The sequence below is a fragment of the Pogonomyrmex barbatus genome, unplaced genomic scaffold (genome assembly GCF_055798465.1).
Source record: "Pogonomyrmex barbatus isolate J1 unplaced genomic scaffold, ASM5579846v1 scaffold18, whole genome shotgun sequence".
Taxonomy (NCBI): domain Eukaryota; kingdom Metazoa; phylum Arthropoda; class Insecta; order Hymenoptera; family Formicidae; genus Pogonomyrmex; species Pogonomyrmex barbatus.
The window spans coordinates 5559416-5577369 of record NW_028297114.1 but is presented as its reverse complement, the minus strand read 5'-3'; the positions used below and the strand labels follow the sequence as shown (position 1 = coordinate 5577369).

At 33.4% G+C, this 17954-nt stretch overlaps 3 protein-coding genes across 3 annotated transcripts in view; all 3 read right to left on the bottom strand.

Moving 5' to 3' along the window:
* The window catches only part of tara (SERTA domain-containing protein 2 taranis), a 103266-nt gene extending 95528 nt beyond the window's left edge, over positions 1 to 7738 (bottom strand). The window contains exon 1 of the mRNA XM_089075276.1: positions 7538 to 7738. Coding sequence (XP_088931402.1) covers positions 7538 to 7588 — 51 coding nt within the window. The 5' untranslated portion in view covers positions 7589 to 7738. The remainder of the gene's footprint in view (positions 1 to 7537) is intronic.
* Positions 7739 to 11211: 3473 nt separating this feature from the next.
* Positions 11212 to 12434, bottom strand: Enoph (enolase-phosphatase E1). The gene is made up of 2 exons (XM_011646174.3): positions 12107 to 12434; positions 11212 to 11334 (listed from the first exon to the last, which is right to left on the bottom strand). The coding sequence occupies exons 1-2, from the start codon at positions 12206 to 12208 to the stop codon at positions 11212 to 11214; spliced, it is 225 nt and encodes a 74-aa protein (XP_011644476.2). The 5' UTR covers positions 12209 to 12434.
* Positions 12435 to 14031: 1597 nt separating this feature from the next.
* LOC105431755 (uncharacterized) lies at positions 14032 to 17717 on the bottom strand. Its single transcript, XM_011646173.3, has 3 exons — positions 17529 to 17717; positions 17140 to 17377; positions 14032 to 17061 (listed from the first exon to the last, which is right to left on the bottom strand). Exons 2-3 carry the CDS (start codon positions 17260 to 17262, stop codon positions 14443 to 14445), a joined length of 2742 nt encoding a protein of 913 aa, XP_011644475.2. The 5' UTR covers positions 17263 to 17377; positions 17529 to 17717; the 3' UTR covers positions 14032 to 14442.
* Positions 17718 to 17954: the final 237 nt, after the last annotated feature.

The following is a 17954-nucleotide window of genomic DNA, read 5'->3' as shown; positions in this document are numbered from 1 at the left end:
TTTTTTTCGGTTCGTGCAAATATTATTCATTAAATAGTTCTCAAATTCTGATGTACAATCAAGTTTCTTTCAATCAAATCAAAAAGTAATAATTAGTATCGAGATATGAAATAACAAAGTTATTTCTATAAATTTTAAATCGAACATTAATTAACGCGTATTTCGAAAAAATGCTATTTTATTAAATTAACATTACGCAAAGTATTGTTGCAAATTTTGAACTTTATTAATATTTGAATGGCCCTCGTGATCGATACGATTTCGTAATCGATGCACGCGATAAAATCGAGCGTATTGGCCGGCATTAATAATTAGCCGAAACAGAAGGAGTATAGTTCCTTCCTTTCTCTGGCTATAATAGTCAGAATTTTTTACCAAATGATCAGAATTGACACGGAGCAACAAAAGGTAGGTCCGATCTGGCCTGAAGAACAACAGCTAGGTCAATAATAATATTGACCGAAAGGGATAAGGGACTGATAATTGATAATGATTGATAATATTGCATACGTGCAATATGTAATTATGAGTGTAAGGATACACTGTCCAAGTTCCTCGTTTGTTTTATTAAATTTATATTTCTCCATCGCGGATTAGGTATGTTGGATTAGTGCAATAAAATAAAAATAAAAATCTAGGTAGGGTAGGTAGACATATTATTTGAATGTGCGAGTAGATAGAAATATCAAATCGGAATTCGCGAATAGATAGGAACACTACGACAAGTTAAGACTTAAAAATGAATACCTTACATAAAATGCTATTGTATAAAATTTTAATTCGGTAAATATTGGTTAAACATTGAATTAAAATTATTAATAAATTAAAATTATTAATAAATTATTATATTAAAATTTATATTTTTATAAGTATTTCGGATAGGTACAGAAATGGTTACAACTTGTATGTGCGAAAATTTTGCATTTTGAAATCGTGTATTTCCAGTACCAAATATCCAATACATTTTATTCTTATAATTACATTGCGAAACTTAAATAATTTTAAACGTTTGACGTTTCGATAATAAGAATGCATGTTTCGTTTTCAGAAAAAAAATAGATGATTTAATCTAAATACGATAGATCTTAAACTAAAAATATAACGAAAAGATAGCTTAATAAAAAATATATAGTCATATTAATTAAAAATGTACATCTATATCATCATACACGTGATATAAATTGATTATTATCGATTTAATAAAATGATTGAATCTCATACCAAAAGTATATATCGGTTTACAAATACCTAATTACTTATTAATTATCATTTTGTATATAATCTATCGGCTTCAAATCGATGGATAATAAAAGTATCGATTAACACATTAATAATAATTCGTAAAGTATGCTGCTATAACTATTACTACATTATATCAATAAAGATACAGTTAATGAGTTAATCTGATGTTACAAATCAATAAGGGGTGACAATTAACAATAAACAGATTAAAGAACTGAGAATTAATTGAAGAACTGAGAATTTTAATTTATATCGATCTATTTGCAACCTATGTCAATCTATGTAGCTTCTAACTTCTTTTATTGTTACTTTTATTACTTCTCTTCTTCTCAGAAATATTCGCAGCTTCTATTTGTGCAGGTGTGTTTTAAATCTGATGTTCAGGATGTCTCATTGTACTATTGTTTAACGACATATTTGTTTATTATATTCAAATTAACTAGCAAAAATATCGAGATACATACACTTTTCGAGTTGTAATTAAAAATTTTTATTTTAACGAATTAAATATTACGGTTGAAGGCAAGCTTGCTTTTAAAATTTCTATTTCATTTCAATGGATTATTATTTTACAGTTATTTTACAATCAGCTGCACAGATCAATTCAATATTAAGGATTAAAAAATTATGACAAGTGATTTATTAAAAATTGAATATTTATTAAATTTATAAGTCATTAATTGAAGAAAAATCAATGAGGCATCCTGTATTTCGTTGATAATTATAATCCGAGTATGAACTGTAATATAAGTTCCGCATAAAACTAGCAACAATAGCGAAATTATTTTTCTAATAATACAAGATTTTTTGACAATTTATCATTTTCAATGTCTCCTATCGCGAACAAAATTCAATTTAGATATTAACTGAAATATTAATGTTGAATCTTAATGTATTAATATCTAACAGTACTGTTGTACTATATGTATATATAAACGCATAATATTTATGACAAGCTTACGATAATTATAGAGCAGTCTCGATAACTGATTTGGGATAATACATACATATTATTACTAAACTGCACTTTATATATAATCGCTCTCTCTGATTAAAAATTCGTTATCCTGAGTTTGGCATCTCAATTAAGACTTATCGCGAATAACAAATTAACAATTTCGTCATAGAAAATGATACAAAAAGAACACATTTTGTTTTTCTTAAATCAAACGATTCTTCAAATTAAATTCAGTTATTTCATGTAGTTTGTATTTTTTTTTTTTTTTTTAATTACACATACAACTTTTCAAATTTGTATGGATATATGTTACACGACACCATGTTATATGGGAGACTGAAATAAAAATGAACGTCATATTTCTAGTTGCAAAATTCATTTATTTTGCTCTACGAATGCAGTCAAAATTCAGAGAGAACAGAATTTATTGATTCATTCTGTACAACGCATATCCTTCGGGACTTGTATTATCCAGTAAACACATATAGGGATCTATCAATAGCACGATTGATGTGTGTGTCGCGATTCATATAACTAAAAAGTCAAACCAAACTATATACCACTCGTATTTTTACTAATCTAATGTACACACATTGATATCGGCGAGAACACCGTGAAGAATAAAAATGATAACTATAGTTTTCCCTCGGGGAAAGAACGTAAAGTGATTCGTGAAAAGTATAGAGATAAAGGAAAGAAAGGAAAATGTGTGATGGGCTCGTAGGAACAATCGAGGAGTGGAAATCCAATATCGGTTGAATGTCAAAATACAAGGATATTCTTGTGAGTTACGGAAAAAGATTTTACGTGATACATTTCTTCTTTAAGAGCTATTATTACTTTAATGTTTTAAGATACATAAATACAAATTACAAAAAAATCAAGTTTTTTTTTACAATGAAATACATCTTTGAAATGTTAGCTACTATATGTATAGATGCAAATTTAAAAAGTTCCTCAACTTTAGATTTAGAACACGATCAGTAATTAAAATTATTAATTTTTCTAAATATATGTATATATATATATATATATATATATATATATATATATATATATTATGTTTAACGAAATGTTTATAATGTCAATAATGTTCAGATCAATGATAAATAAGTCTTATGAAGAAAAACTTTTAATTTAAAAATGTAGTTGATATTTGACTTCCACTCTTCTCCCCGCGGGGATGTCTATCCTTAGAAGTTAAAAAGTACCGATGAAGTCCTTACATCTCTCCTACAATTACATTGATGCATTAGAGATAATATAGCCAATGAATTACAAACAATATCGCTAATGAATATGATGAGGTTACTCTTGTTAATAGTCCTACGTTAGATTTTCTGTTCCGTCGTCTTGTTTGTAATTTTAACATTCTGAAAAGACGGCAGTCTCCTATGGATTACGATCGTAAAGGCGCGATGTTACAAGATTCTCGTTTCTATTTTTTGTCATAATTAATAAATCTATTGCTAGTCGCGAAATTACGCAGCCGCATTACATGTCCTAGAATGAAACATAATATGAATCTTAATGATAATACAGATTGATATGAATTTTAATCGAACCATTTTTGTAGTAATAAATAACGAGGCAGTGTTGAATCGGATTTTGGTCGTACATAGTCTTTTACATGAATTAAAATACATATTACATTGTAACATGTTTGGGCCTTCTCATTGTTTTAAAAAATTACCATTGAATTATGATGATAAATAATATAACAATTACATCATAATGAAAGACATTACAGAATATTTATCGAAAATGTATAACTTTATTAAATTTAATTTAAAAAGATTGTGTGAGCTTGTTTTCCATCATTTTATTAAATTTTATACAACTCAGGCCTAAACATAATAGTAATAATCTCTGAAGTCTTGGAAGTTAAAACATCATAATCAATAAATCGAGTCTTAACACCTTCCTCATTCCGTATTCGTATTCAGTATTCGGAATTCAATGAATCAGTTCGACTGTCGTTGGAGTTGACATGTTCAATGCTGTACAGACTTTGATAAAATTGCTGGTGGAAACTAGTTAGAGATCCTTAGAGAAATTCAATTTAACACTGGCCAATATAATTGGAAATTACTTATTTTGAGTATTAAAAAACATTGTTATTCAGTACTTTTAATACTCAAACTAAGTAATCGTTATCTTCCAGTATTAAATTTTTATAAGGGAAGTGTATATTGTAAATCAAATGTAATTAAATGCTATTCTTTTTCAATTGGCAGCATATACGAATATCTAAATAGATTCTATGCGTAAGTTGATAAAATGATCATCGGCGTTGAAGATGTTAAAAGATAACACGACGTGATCGAGAATTGAGCGTAATTTGTACTCAAGCGTGCGATCAAGATGTGCGCTTCGGACCTCTCGACTATTGACGCAAAACAGTAGTATGAATGATATGGAGGTGATGATTCAGGCGATGTCGTGAAAGTCAGCCAAGAAGGGCTTCAAGCACATCGTCATCTCACCCTTAAGTCAAGTTAAGTGTCGTAAAACGTGGCAGTTTATTGGCTTTCGTAGTGTGCAATATCAATAATCAGTCAATAGGAAAAATTTGTAAACTTTCTGTATTTTCCTGTGTTTTGCCTCATATTATTTGATTTCTCAATCTGCGTGATCATAGAACATAATACTTGCCACTTTCGTACATAAATTTAAAAATTGTTGTTAAAACATGTACACGTTCGATGGAATGGATAAGTGAACTCGAGTCTCTCATCTCTGCCATCGTACATGTACATTGTACATATAAAAAAATGATTCTGACTATCAGTGCCTCGATGATCGTGACAGAAAGTTCACTTTTATCTTGACTACTTCGAGACAATGATACAATGATGAGAATAATACAATCTGTCGCAAGTATCGAACCGTCCACATTTCTTTGAGAAGACGACTTATAAATAAAATATGCGAGGTCTGTCAAGAGTATACATCATAAAATATCAAATCGTACTTGTTCTCATCCTGATTCTCTGTGTTCGCTCCTGTTACACGCGCACTAGCGTAGACGTACGAGACACGTCGCGTTTCTTTCGTCTCATCGCGTCTTCCTAGCATAGTCGGCGAACGTAATGTAAAACAAACAACGCGAAATTGTCTATCGATCTATAGACGTCTCCACCACTTCTAACTTCTGACTGACTTCGACTAGACGTGGGTACGCAAAATCCAAATAAAAATAATAATCGCAACGGAATATCACCCGACGGAAACGATCGCTTTCGCGATTGATAACAACGAATTGTTTCGAGCAACCTATGTCTATTAATATTAAATCACAGTCAATTTAACAGGAATGGACATAACGAATAGTAAAAAAAGTAATAGTAATCGATTCTCTGCCGAAACCGCGACCCCACTTTAATCGCTATCATTATTATTTTCTAGTATTGTTTCCATACGCGTTTTAAAACCATGTTGAGCATCACAAAAATAAGCTGTAATTTACGCATAATACATCCATATTATCGCTTTGCACATCTAAATGGATAAAACTTATATAGTTTGATATATGTGTATGTGTGTGTGTGTGTGTGTGTGTGTGTGTGTGTGTATATATATATATATATATATATATATATATATATATATAAAGATAGAGTATATATTTTCAGTATATTTTCAGCATATACTTTTATGTGTAAAAGTCTTTAGAACATAATAGTGCAAAACAATGCACGACTAAATTTATTATTCAGTTAATTATAAAGCGATAATATAAATGTATTCCACGAATTTTATAACGCAATAATAATTGATAGGAATGATAGAGTAAATCTATGAATCGATATGCTCCTCTTCGCGCGCGTTTCGAAAGTATATTCAATTCAATTTAGAAGAAAATAGATCCTATTGGCTACATGACTTTTATTTTATTTAATTTTAATTACTGAGCCAATTTATTCAAGTAACCATCTAAAATCAATCGCCTCTAAGATTGAACAGTTGGGAATTTAAATTGTGAAATTATAAAATATAAACGCTAAAATACGTTCTTTTAGGCTCTTTCACAAGTCTTTCGCGACGTAACTGGTTAAAAGTTCCGCATTGCAACGTTCATTAAAAAGAAAATTACATTACGCGAACCATGTTAGGTAGACAAAGCGATGGTAGAAAGCGTATCGATGCAAAAAGTTCTAATATTAAAAATTTTTTAATAACGTTATATAATAAAAACGCGATAAGCAAAAAACTAATATAATCGAGTGAAGCTTATTGTGCAATATATATCTACAATTATTTAGACTTGAAATGTATTGTTTATCAATTCATAAAGTTAAATACGCTGTGCGCGACGAAAATCTATGATATAATCTACAAGACAGCGACTGTTAAAGGCGACGCCAATTCAGTCTTAAAATAATTATTCTTAGTCTCAGTTTCACGGTTGCAGCAGTAAAATAAAACATCGACCAGATCTCTTAATGTCATTTATAAAATTATTAACGGAAAGAATACTGAAGAAGTGGAATGAAGGAAGCAAAATTATAAATTGTGAAATTCATTTGGCACAGATGCAATCGATATTTTAACATACTGCAACACTATTGTAATTACCTATCCTATCAATTTTCACGTATAGTTCTGTTTAGGCGGTATAAAAAAGATGTCAGCACATGTCATGTAAAGATTAATATTAAAAAAAGCCCCTCAAGAATAATAATCGATTATATCGATTAGATAACATATTTGATTATTACTATCAAGCATATGTGAAATTAAAAAATGTTTTAAATTTAATTCAATACTAATTCACTGCCTTTTTTTTTTGTAAAAATCATCAATTAATCGAAAATTAAAAAAACCAAACGTAAATGAATTAACAATAAAAATTGGATTCTCGTAATATGTATAGTTAACATAAACATTAACGGCACCGTACAGATAGAAGTTAGCAATTGTCAGGAAGAAAGTAAAATGTACAGCTATAGTAACATCTAAAGAACGATCAAAAAATCTGAAGCGTCTTTCCGTATCGTTTTCTATTTTCCTTCCCTTGTTATAGCCGCCAAAACGAACGGTAGTTTTACGAACTGCATCTTAAAGTAGCGCGTTACGTTTTTGACGTAGTACGATTTACATAAAGTATACGTGGGATCAATTAATATCAGTTTATACCTGCGAATAAGTACTTATTGGATTGGGGTTATGCATGAAGGGTTCCTTAAACTGTATAAGAACAAAGTTAAGACGTCGCCGCTACAACTACGGGAGGAACAACGTCGGGTTCGCCAGCACCATCGGCTACGGCGGAATCGACGACTTTTTTAACTTTTATAGATTCCGCACTACTTTCTGACGAACTCTCGGGCTCACCGTTTTGCGCTGCCGCGTCTTCGCTTGTCGTTTCCTTCGACGGCCCTTCATTCAGTCCGTTACTGTGTAATTTGTCATCCAACACTGGCACATCTGTATTTCCGTTTTGTGTGGTACCGTTGAGTTTTTGCTTTTCCGAATCCACTGTATTTTTGTCCTTCATGTTCACTACATTCTCTTCTTTCACTGTCTCCTCTTCTTTTATTGTCTCATGTGTAATTTCATTTTCGCTTTTTTCAGCATCAGTCGTTTCTGTTTCTATTCCTTGAGTTTCCTTTTCATCAATTTTTTCAATTTGTTCTGCAATTACTTCCGAATTTTTTTCTACAGATGCTTCGGTTGGTATCGTTGCTTCTTTCCTTTCTGATGTAGTAATTGTTGCTTCCGTCTCTTTTACCGTTGGCGATACCATAGTTTTTTCCGCAGTTGTCTCTACAGTCTCCCCATTTTCTGTGACATCTACTGTAATCGTCTCCATTTTTGTTACTTCTTGTTCATTCTTTGCTGGAATATTCTCGCTTTCAGATGTGCTTTCAGAAGTAATCTTTGATTCTTCCTTCATTTCATCTTTTTTCAAGCATTCTTCAGATTTGTTTGCTATATTTTTATCACAAGTTTGTGACTTTTGTTCAGTGTCGTCAGTTTTTTTGTCGTCTTCAACTGTTTGAGTTTTATCAACACTTTCGGTCTGTATATCTTTTGCAACGTCTGTAGAATCTTCAATTTTTTTCTCGGAAGACGTGGGAGCGCTTTCGGACTTTGATTCTTGGGCGGACACATCCATCGAATCATCGGTAGCAGGAGTAATTTCACTCGTGATCTTATCTAAACTTTCTTCAGTTTTTTCTGTCACAGTGACTTTATCACTGTCTTTTATGGCTAGTGTTGCAACGTCATCTTTCACAGAGCATTCTGTACTTTCAGAAGAACCTACATTCTCATTTGTGTCCTTGGATTTAGCATCGGATTCTGTCGTCTTTTGTTCAGTATTTGAAAGATCTTTTTCGACTGTTGTTGTTTCTTCCTCTTGTCCCAAAGAAATTGAAACATCTTCCATTGGTTGATCCTTTACGCACTCACTTCCTACCGATTCAATTACTTCTTTTGCCTCGTTTTTTTCAACCTTTTTATCGCTGACATCGGACATTTCTACATCTTCAGAAGTGTCCATTGGTTCACTAACGTCAGCTGTGTCTTTTTCAATTTTATCATCTGTTGTTTCTAACTTTTGTCGCTTTGTAGATGTTTGAAATGTCAAATCCAAAAAGGATTTGATCGTTGTATATGCAACTTTTTCTTCATCGGTTAGAGCGGCATTACCATCACGTACTACAATTACTGTTGATAAACCTGCTTCCTTAGCAGCTGCGGCTTCTGTTATTGATTAAGAAAAAAAAGAATGAGTAAAGGTATTTGCTATCATTTGAACATGATTAGAATATATCTTTTTTTATGATTATTTATATAATTTCGATAATTAATAATTTTTCCCCATTCTCATTCGAAAATAAAGGAAATATACAAACCTTTTACAACATCAGTTAAGAAAACAACATCGGATGATTTTTCATCAATTTTACTTAGTATATTTTTATAGCTATCACTTTCTTGCTTTGCACCTACTTCTGTATCAAAGAAACCACTAAAATACTAAAAAAAAGGAAAAAAAATATAGTTCATACAAGTATTTGATTAAGATATATGATAGGCTATCTTTATAACACAGTATATTATTATAGAGTACCTTAAGCAAATCACCATGTACAGAATGTCCAAAAAGCAGTTTTTGCGCTTCAACACTACCACTTGAATAGACATATATTTTTTTGCCGTCGTTTGTCCAGGATTCAAACGCTTTAGGAATATCTTCATAAACACTAAACAAGATGTATTTTCTTGAAACTTAACGTTGGAACTAAAAGTCTTTAATCTTTTCGATTAAATTTTATAGCTTTTTTTTATTAAACTTAGCGATTATTACAATACTATACTAAATTAGAATACTAGAGAATTAAAAGTAAAAAAATAGTCATTTATAAAACAATGTTTGGCATAATAGCTGTCTAGAAAAAAAGTAATTTTCAATGCAACCAATACTTAGAGTGTAAGATATTCTGTGTGTATAAAATTAGATAAAACATAAAATTAAAAATACAAAATACAAGCATTATGAAGAGAATGTTTTTAGACACATAGATGGAAAAACTTTATATAAAAAATAAATATAAATAAGACATAACTAAAGTGAGCCCAAGTACTACATATTTACCTCACCATTTATGATAGTTATGTATACTTGTTATACAATGTATACTTGTTATTAGTTATGCATATATTATAAATAATTAATTTTCTTTATATTTCTATCTAACTATATAATGCCGCCGTTTAAATCGCTAATACTCTATGTGAAAGGTCTATATGTATTAAAAATTTTATAAAGACAATATTGTGCACATAAAATCAATCTAATTATCTATCGCAAATAAAAAAATTAAAAATAAGATTAAACAACTTACTGTCCTTTAATTGTGCCAGCTTTATATGCTTCACGCCACATATGTCCTTGCAACTGCTTTAATGCACCTGTTTTACGATCATTATCCATTTGCCACAAAACATTTTTTAAAAGTGATTCTTTTTCGTCTTCAGGCTTATCACCAGTAATTGCTATGAAGCCATCTAATTTATCTTCCTCGTCTTTTTTTGCCTAAAAAAGCATATTAGTAGTTGATACAGAATTGATAAAAAAATTGTGAAACATGAAAAATATAATATTCAAAACAAAATATTTTAAAATTAACTTTAAAATGTTCATACTTTATTCAAGTCAGTTTAAAAATGAATATATTTACAATTATCTTTATGCATATAAAAAATATACAGGTTAAATTTAATATTAAATATATATCTGAAATAAAAAATATAAAATAGTATAGAATACTAGAAAGATAAAAATTTGTATAAGAAAATCAATCAGTTATTACTAAGCTAAGATACAATTTTTAATATTATTAAAAAAAATGAGGGAAAAGGGAGATAAGGGAGATAATTTATACTTATCTATTATTCATATATTAACAATTCTATTATTTTATAAAAATATCTAATAAAAGATAATATCATTCAATAATTTCTCTAAGCAAAGCTTGGTTGATAAAACTTATTATCTGCAACAGTCTGAAAACTGTCACTGACTGAAAAACAGTCATTGACTACATTTCTTTGTTTTTACTTGTATTTACTTTGTATTCTTACAAGTTGTATTGTATTTATTCTTACAATTATATAAATACATGTGATTTCTAATATTTATCTTGAATCATTTTAAAATAAAAGATTTTAACTTAAAATTTTATAAATCAATTGAGTTTTCTTCCACATCATAAATATAAATTGTTTTACATTATTAATTTTTTTAATTAAAAACATTGAGTTATACATTCGTTTGTACATGAATACAGATGTTCAATAAAAGAAAGAAAAGAGAAAAAAACGCCCAAGGCTTCCTACAATGTAATACTATGAATTACTAGCATGTATTTCTTTCACACAACTTCAAACAAAGGCAAACATTTCTGATCGTTCTTTTCATGATTTCCTATAGAAATTTTATATTTATTTATTCCTTTGACTGGTCAAAATCCTATTTTTTTTTTTTTTTACTTGTCCCTTTAACTGGCAAAAATATTTACCTGTTCCTTCAACTTTTCATAATCTTGCTTGAATTCCTCATCCTCCCATTTTGTCTCGATGTAATCCTTTAAATTTTGGCGCACGTAGGGAAACAGAGTCTCCTGCAAGAGAAACGAAGCATGCTGGTAAGGTCAAGCGCCGTCGCGACGGAAAACGCTCGCCGGGAAAAATCACGCGCGTGTCCCGTTGTTTTCCGGCGGCGTTCGGCGGCGTCTCGGCGCATCTCGGCGCGTCGCGCCGCGTCAATATACATACTCGCGACCGATATCTATAAAAAGATCATAGCGTTTGTTTTCAAGCCGGGTTCTCATGGCCGTCCGTTCGGCTCTCCTGTCGTTGCCGGCCGTGGGTTCGGTTTCTCGCCGAAACCTCGAGCCGATACCCTCTTTCGATTCGAAATCTCTCTCTTTATCTCCTTTCCCCGTTTTACAAACACGGAGTTGGCAGCGGCGGCGGCGGTGGTGGCGGCGGTGGTGGCGGCGGCGATGGTAGTGGCGGCGGCTCATGGTCGACCGAAAACTCGCGACTCGAGCCGGCACACCGCCCCGACGCGAGGACAATAACCCGCTGTGGAATTCGACCGCGTCTATATGCACGAGCGAGGAGACGAGCTCCTTGCCGAGACCCAGACGAGATTTCCCAGGGGAGAGGAGGGGAGGGAGAGAGGGGGCGCACGAGCTCGCGTGATCAAAAGGCGAAACGCCAACGTCGTTGTGCTTTTCTAAAAAGATCCCGTCGAAAAAGATCCCGACACGACGTGCGGCCGCTCCCCGGAATGGAGAGAGCGACGCGAAACGCGAAACCCGGTATGGCCCGATCGCGCGCGCGAGCGAGCGATTGAACGATTCCCCCATCGCCCTTTGTGTTCTTTACCTTCACGAAGCTGATGCTCGTGGTGGTGCCCTCGATGTCGACGAGCACCGTCCTCGCAAACGAGATCTCATCCTGATCCTGGCTGCGCTTTTCCCCGGCCATTTCCGCACGAACCGACTCGCCCACCGACCGTAGGATTAACAGCGGCTGTATCTAGTATATATGTGCGTTCCCTTCGGTTAGGTTGGCGCTCACACGCTGTATATGTCGGCGACGACGCGTTCCTGCTCGGAGCTGGCGAACGAATTCGCTGTGTTGGCCGTGCGCCAATGTACGCCGCCGGTATATGCGTGCGAACTCTTGCGAGTCCCCCCTCTGCTCGCGGCCCGCGCCCTGCTGTACCCGGTAATCACGGTCGTATCGAGACGTTTCAGCTGCCCCGTGCTTTTGCTCCGATTTTCACCGATCTGACGTCTCGTGAACAAGAGGACCTATAGCATCTGAGAAAAAAGATATCTCGAAAACGCGATATCTCTTTACGAGTCTTCGTGACATTTTTTTCGTGCGTTTGATTTATCAAAATTATAAATTTAAACATAGTGTACGAGTGCGTCACTGTTTCCTAACTGTTTTTAACCAATTAAACGTCGCTTGACGTTTCCTCGACGTTATTTACGTTGGAGTTGGCTGGCGATTTTACTTTCAAGGGTGATTCACAAGGGAGATCGGTACATTTGCAATTGACTCGGGCGGAAAGTCGAAAGAGCCAATTTTTCAGGGGGAAGGCGCCAGGTTCCGCGGTGAGTCGCGACGACTCTGCATCGAATACAAAATCGCGACCCGTCTCGACGCGTAGATACTTGCGATCGCGCGGCGGTGTGAGTGCGCGCCGCGAATCGCTCGTTCCATCTCGGATTCTCCTCCAATCAGCGGCTTCGGTCGTCGCGAATCGGGGTGCGCGGTGGCGTGCGCCCCGCACGCGCGACCTCCTGCCTTCTCGTGAGAATTCCGTGCCGGCGGACCTCGCGAAAAATCGCCTACCTGGGCGAACTTTCGCGACGGACCGTTGTGAAAATTCGCGACGTCCCTGTCGTCGCTTCCGCCTGCGACGGAGGAATGATCGGTTCGCGACTCCGTAAACCTCCTCTCGAATATCGACTCGTTGACGAAACTCTCGTCGATATCACTCCGCGAGAAAATAGTCCCATCGCGCATTTTGTCTTTTTTTCACGTTGATTTTCGAAAAATGACACGTGACTCCTCGGTGAGTTCTCGATGAGCATTTCTCCTGCGAAATGCCGATGCCCCCGATGTACGTCGTGCCGCCAATACCGCTCGCCTCGAGATCTTCTGGACATTCGACATTTCGCCATTGCGACCGGCGGTCCAGAATTCTTCTCGATTATACGGTCGTCCATGGACGACCACCTGATTTTTGCGCTAGCGCTGCGTCCATTTAAACCTCTGCGTGACGCGCGCACAGTAGCCATTTAAATTTGAATGAGGACGACCACGCCGCTTTGTCATCTCGACGATGCTGCGCGATACAAATACATGAATTTTATTACATTTTGATATCGATATAATATGAATGTCAATAACCATTAAGATGTCATGTAATCTCTCTAAGAATAAAATAAAAGAATCATTTTTTTATCGTGCAGAATAAAAATGTGTTATTGAAAATTACATTGTAATTTAGCGACTATATGTTAAAATATTATTATCAAACAGTTAATGTTCATTTCTATCAATTTGGATTAATTTTAATCTTAGCTTAATTTATTCTTTTTTTTTTTATTCTTAGAACTAAAAAAAGGTAAAATTAAACTGAGATTAAAATCTACATTATAGATATTTATACATAGTTAGTAGATATTTATAATCATAAATTAAGAATAAATGATACAATCTTAAAGATTAACCAATCTTAATCATAATTATTTATAAAAAAATACAATCGGAAATATAATAAAAGCATAATATTCTCACACGAATACATTTTATATTTGTATTTATATTCAACTGGAAAGTATATACGCATACAATAATAGACATATATAATAAAATAATACAACATTTTACTGAAAAATGTCATTTAAACACACTGAAAATTAATATAATTAATATAATTTGTTGAATATCTTATAAATATTAAATCATGACCGATCTTTATATTAAAAAAACTAACCACACTGTACAAATTACATTATTTAATTTATTTTAAAACGAACTAATTATTTGACCAATTGCTTGCATGAAATATCGTATAAATTTTATGTGATCACATCGATACATTATTTATTTTATATAATATTAGATAATCAATTGTGTATCGTGTAATGTATAATCATTTGTGTACATGCTAAATCACATTCGTGTACATACTATTATCATTATAAGCTTTTTAATTTATTCAGTTGTTCACCAAGATGCTTGTTCAGATGAATTTTAAATTCTTGTGTCGTATCGTATTTTTCTCCGCATTCATGACACTCAATTTTATTATTCCCATGTACCTTTTTGCGATGGTTTGAGCGACTGCTGTAGCTACCAAATGATTCGTTGCAATCCGTACACTGATAAGATTCGTTTGTGTGCTTACGACGATGAATGTCCCTGGCACTCTTTCGCCTGAAGTTCATGTTGCAGAACTCGCAGGAGAACGGTTTTCTACCAGTATGCAGTAAAACGTGATGATACAAGCTCTTGGTATCCATGAATTTCATATTGCATTTAGCGCACTTGTATCGTTTCTCACCATTGTGCTTACTCCTAATATGATTTATGAGCATCTGCTTTACCTTGTATTCAGCTTTGCACATATCGCATTGAAATATACGGGGATAAATTCTGCCTTCGTGCACTTTCTCCTTGTGCGCCTTGAGCGACATTTGATGCTTGAATTTCTCATGACACTCGTTACACTCATACAACGGTTTCTGTTCCGTTATCAAAGGGTCTTGACGATCGAGTTTGTGGGTCCCAATCATGTGATGTTTCAGCATGCGATAGGTCGGTAGATCGCAATTGCACAAGGAACATGTGAATATTCGCGGAAGTTTTACATTCTTGTCTTTCTTCCAGTGCTTCTCCAGATGTTCATTCAAGTTCTGCTTCTTGAGGAACGATTTGTTACATACGCTGCAAGCGTGGCGAACAGGGAAATGAGATTTCTTGTGGAATTTCAGTGAGTGCGAAGTCATGCAGCGCTGACCGCAGATTTCGCATTGATAAGGCTTCTCGCCCGTGTGTTTTCGAAGGTGTTCCTTTAATCGCGCTTTCAGCTGAAACGATTTGCCACATACTTCGCAGATATGCGGTCTAGCCCCTACGTGTACGAAAAGATAATGCTCGTACAAGGAATTCTCACCACTAAATTCTTTGCCGCATGTGCTGCAAATAAATTCGTTCATATTCTCGTTATGTCGCATTTCGTGGAACTCGAGTCTTTCCCGGCGTAAAAAGTGCTTACGGCACTTCAAACATTGATATTGTCGCTGCAAAGCCACTTTTGCTACATCACCATCGATCATCAGACACGCACTAGAATCTTCACAGGAGGCACACGTTGCTAGATCATTGATAGCATTTGGATCAATATCCTTTATCAATTTTCTGCAGACGGTGCATTTTCGCTTCTCCTTCATTGCATCCTGCGTCTGATCATTGTCCATGTCATCATTAACAGATGTTTTTTTGTAACCAGAATGTTTGTGATTCTTTTGATGCTCATTTAAATCCAACTTTCTTGTAAATACCTTGTTGCAGTCTAAACAAATGTATTGCTGTGGCCTCTTATGCATGTGAAGGTAGTGATCCCACAACAAGTTTTCATTTTTACTTTCTTTGTCGCATATGAGACAAACATATCTGTCTATTTTGTTCAATTTATGTCTTTCCATGTGAAACTCGTATTTCATTTTTGAAATATAACGAGCACCACACAAGTTGCACACATGTTTTAGATTACCTCTTAAAATATCGATATTATTGTCGTTTGTGTTATCACTTTTGTCGATATCCATTTCTTCTATTTTTGTCATGTCTATTGTATCATCATTTTCTTTAAGTTCTGTTTCATTTTCCGAAACATCGTTTTCTGGTTGAAACATTAAGTCATCTATACTTGACTTATTATAATCATTACAAGTTTCATCGGTATTTTGTTTCCAATGTTCAATGTTCGAGTTTATTTCTTCTTCTTGATCTTGTGAGTCAATAATATTCATATTGAGGCCTTTGCTTTTTGCTATATTTTCTGTGTTGTCATTTTCTTTAATTCTTTCACTAAAATATTCCTCAACATTAATTTCTGATTGCATTTTCCTAATACTAACTATATGTGGTTTATTATAATCACTATTGAACTGATGGGCATTTTGTTTTATTTCACTTAATTTCGTTTCTAATTTTTGCCTAGTAGGATTAACTGCTGTTTTGACAAAAACATTTTCTTGAAATTTACTCTTTGTACTTTTATTTGTTTCACACGATATATTTGTTGATATAATACAAGGATTTGTATCAGAATTCTTTTGCAATATGGGCAAATTTCTATATATACCATTGCTGTCTTGTTTCTTTATCATACTTTCATTCTTGATATTATTCAATGACAATTCATGTAATTTATCCTTCATATTTGATTTCTTTGTGTAAACATTAATAAATTCCACTGTATTTTCACATATTTGCACACTTTTTTCTGCTAATTTTTCGATTTGATCCACAACAGCTAGTGAAATTTGAAACGCATTACAGTCTTCAGGAGTCTGTTTCATTAAAATCATTAAATCTCTGTTGCAATTCGGACAGGAATATATCATATCATCATCTAATTTAGAAATTGCCACATTTTCTAATTTGTCATTTTTGTTAACTTCAAAAAGGGAGATGATTTTTGCTTCAGTTTCTTTCGAACATGTCAATATATTTTGAATAAAATCATAATGACTAGTAACTCTATTATAACAATCTGAACATATGTATTTGAAAAGATCATCTTGAGAAACCTATAAAAAACTGAAGATATAGTGATATACTTATACACAGTACAGTATACTTACAGTAATTAAATTACTGCAGCATACCTTGATTGGTAACGTTTCATTTATTATCTGTGCTAAATTAGTCGCTTTATCAAAGATATATTTCGAACACTCTGATAGAGATTTAATGCCACACAGACGGCATCGTATCGTACAATTTTCCATGTCTATAAGTTAGATATGAAAATTGTTTGATTTTCTCAAAACAAATTTCATATCTATAAAAGATATGATATTTCCATAGATATTGGCGCCAATAGATGTTTTTTGAGAATATGGTCTAATAAAGAAAAAAACAAAAGTTTAAAAATTTTAGGTGAAATAAATTCTGTTATTTGCTATACACATATAAACAATCCTTTATGAAAGTTTCCAATATTAAAGTACAAGTTGAAACAAATATTTATTAATCAATTAGTTTTCATACGTACCGTTTTAAAGATATTATAAAATCTATCTATGAAATTATTTTCTTGGAAACGAAATCATAAGTACTTGATTGCCCAATTTTTAGCATTTATTGAATTGACATTTATCTGATTCATATAATATCTGGCTTTTGAATCTTAAAACGTTCAACGTTCAGTGTTATAGGTTAGGATACATGCAAGGAATATTTGAAGTGCTGTGAAGCGTATCATATTCTTTGTCTAATTATTATTTCGAGAGCCGCCATCTACGATCGATAATCATAGATCTAGGCAGTAAAGTTAATGTAGCGAAATGGACATAACATGAGAGCGTTGTAAAAAAGAAAAAAAAAGGATTTGAGCGACGATCTTTCTTCTCAGAATATATTCTACGCTTGAAAATACACAAATTTACGAAATTAGTCAAGGAAAAAATTAAGGAAAGAA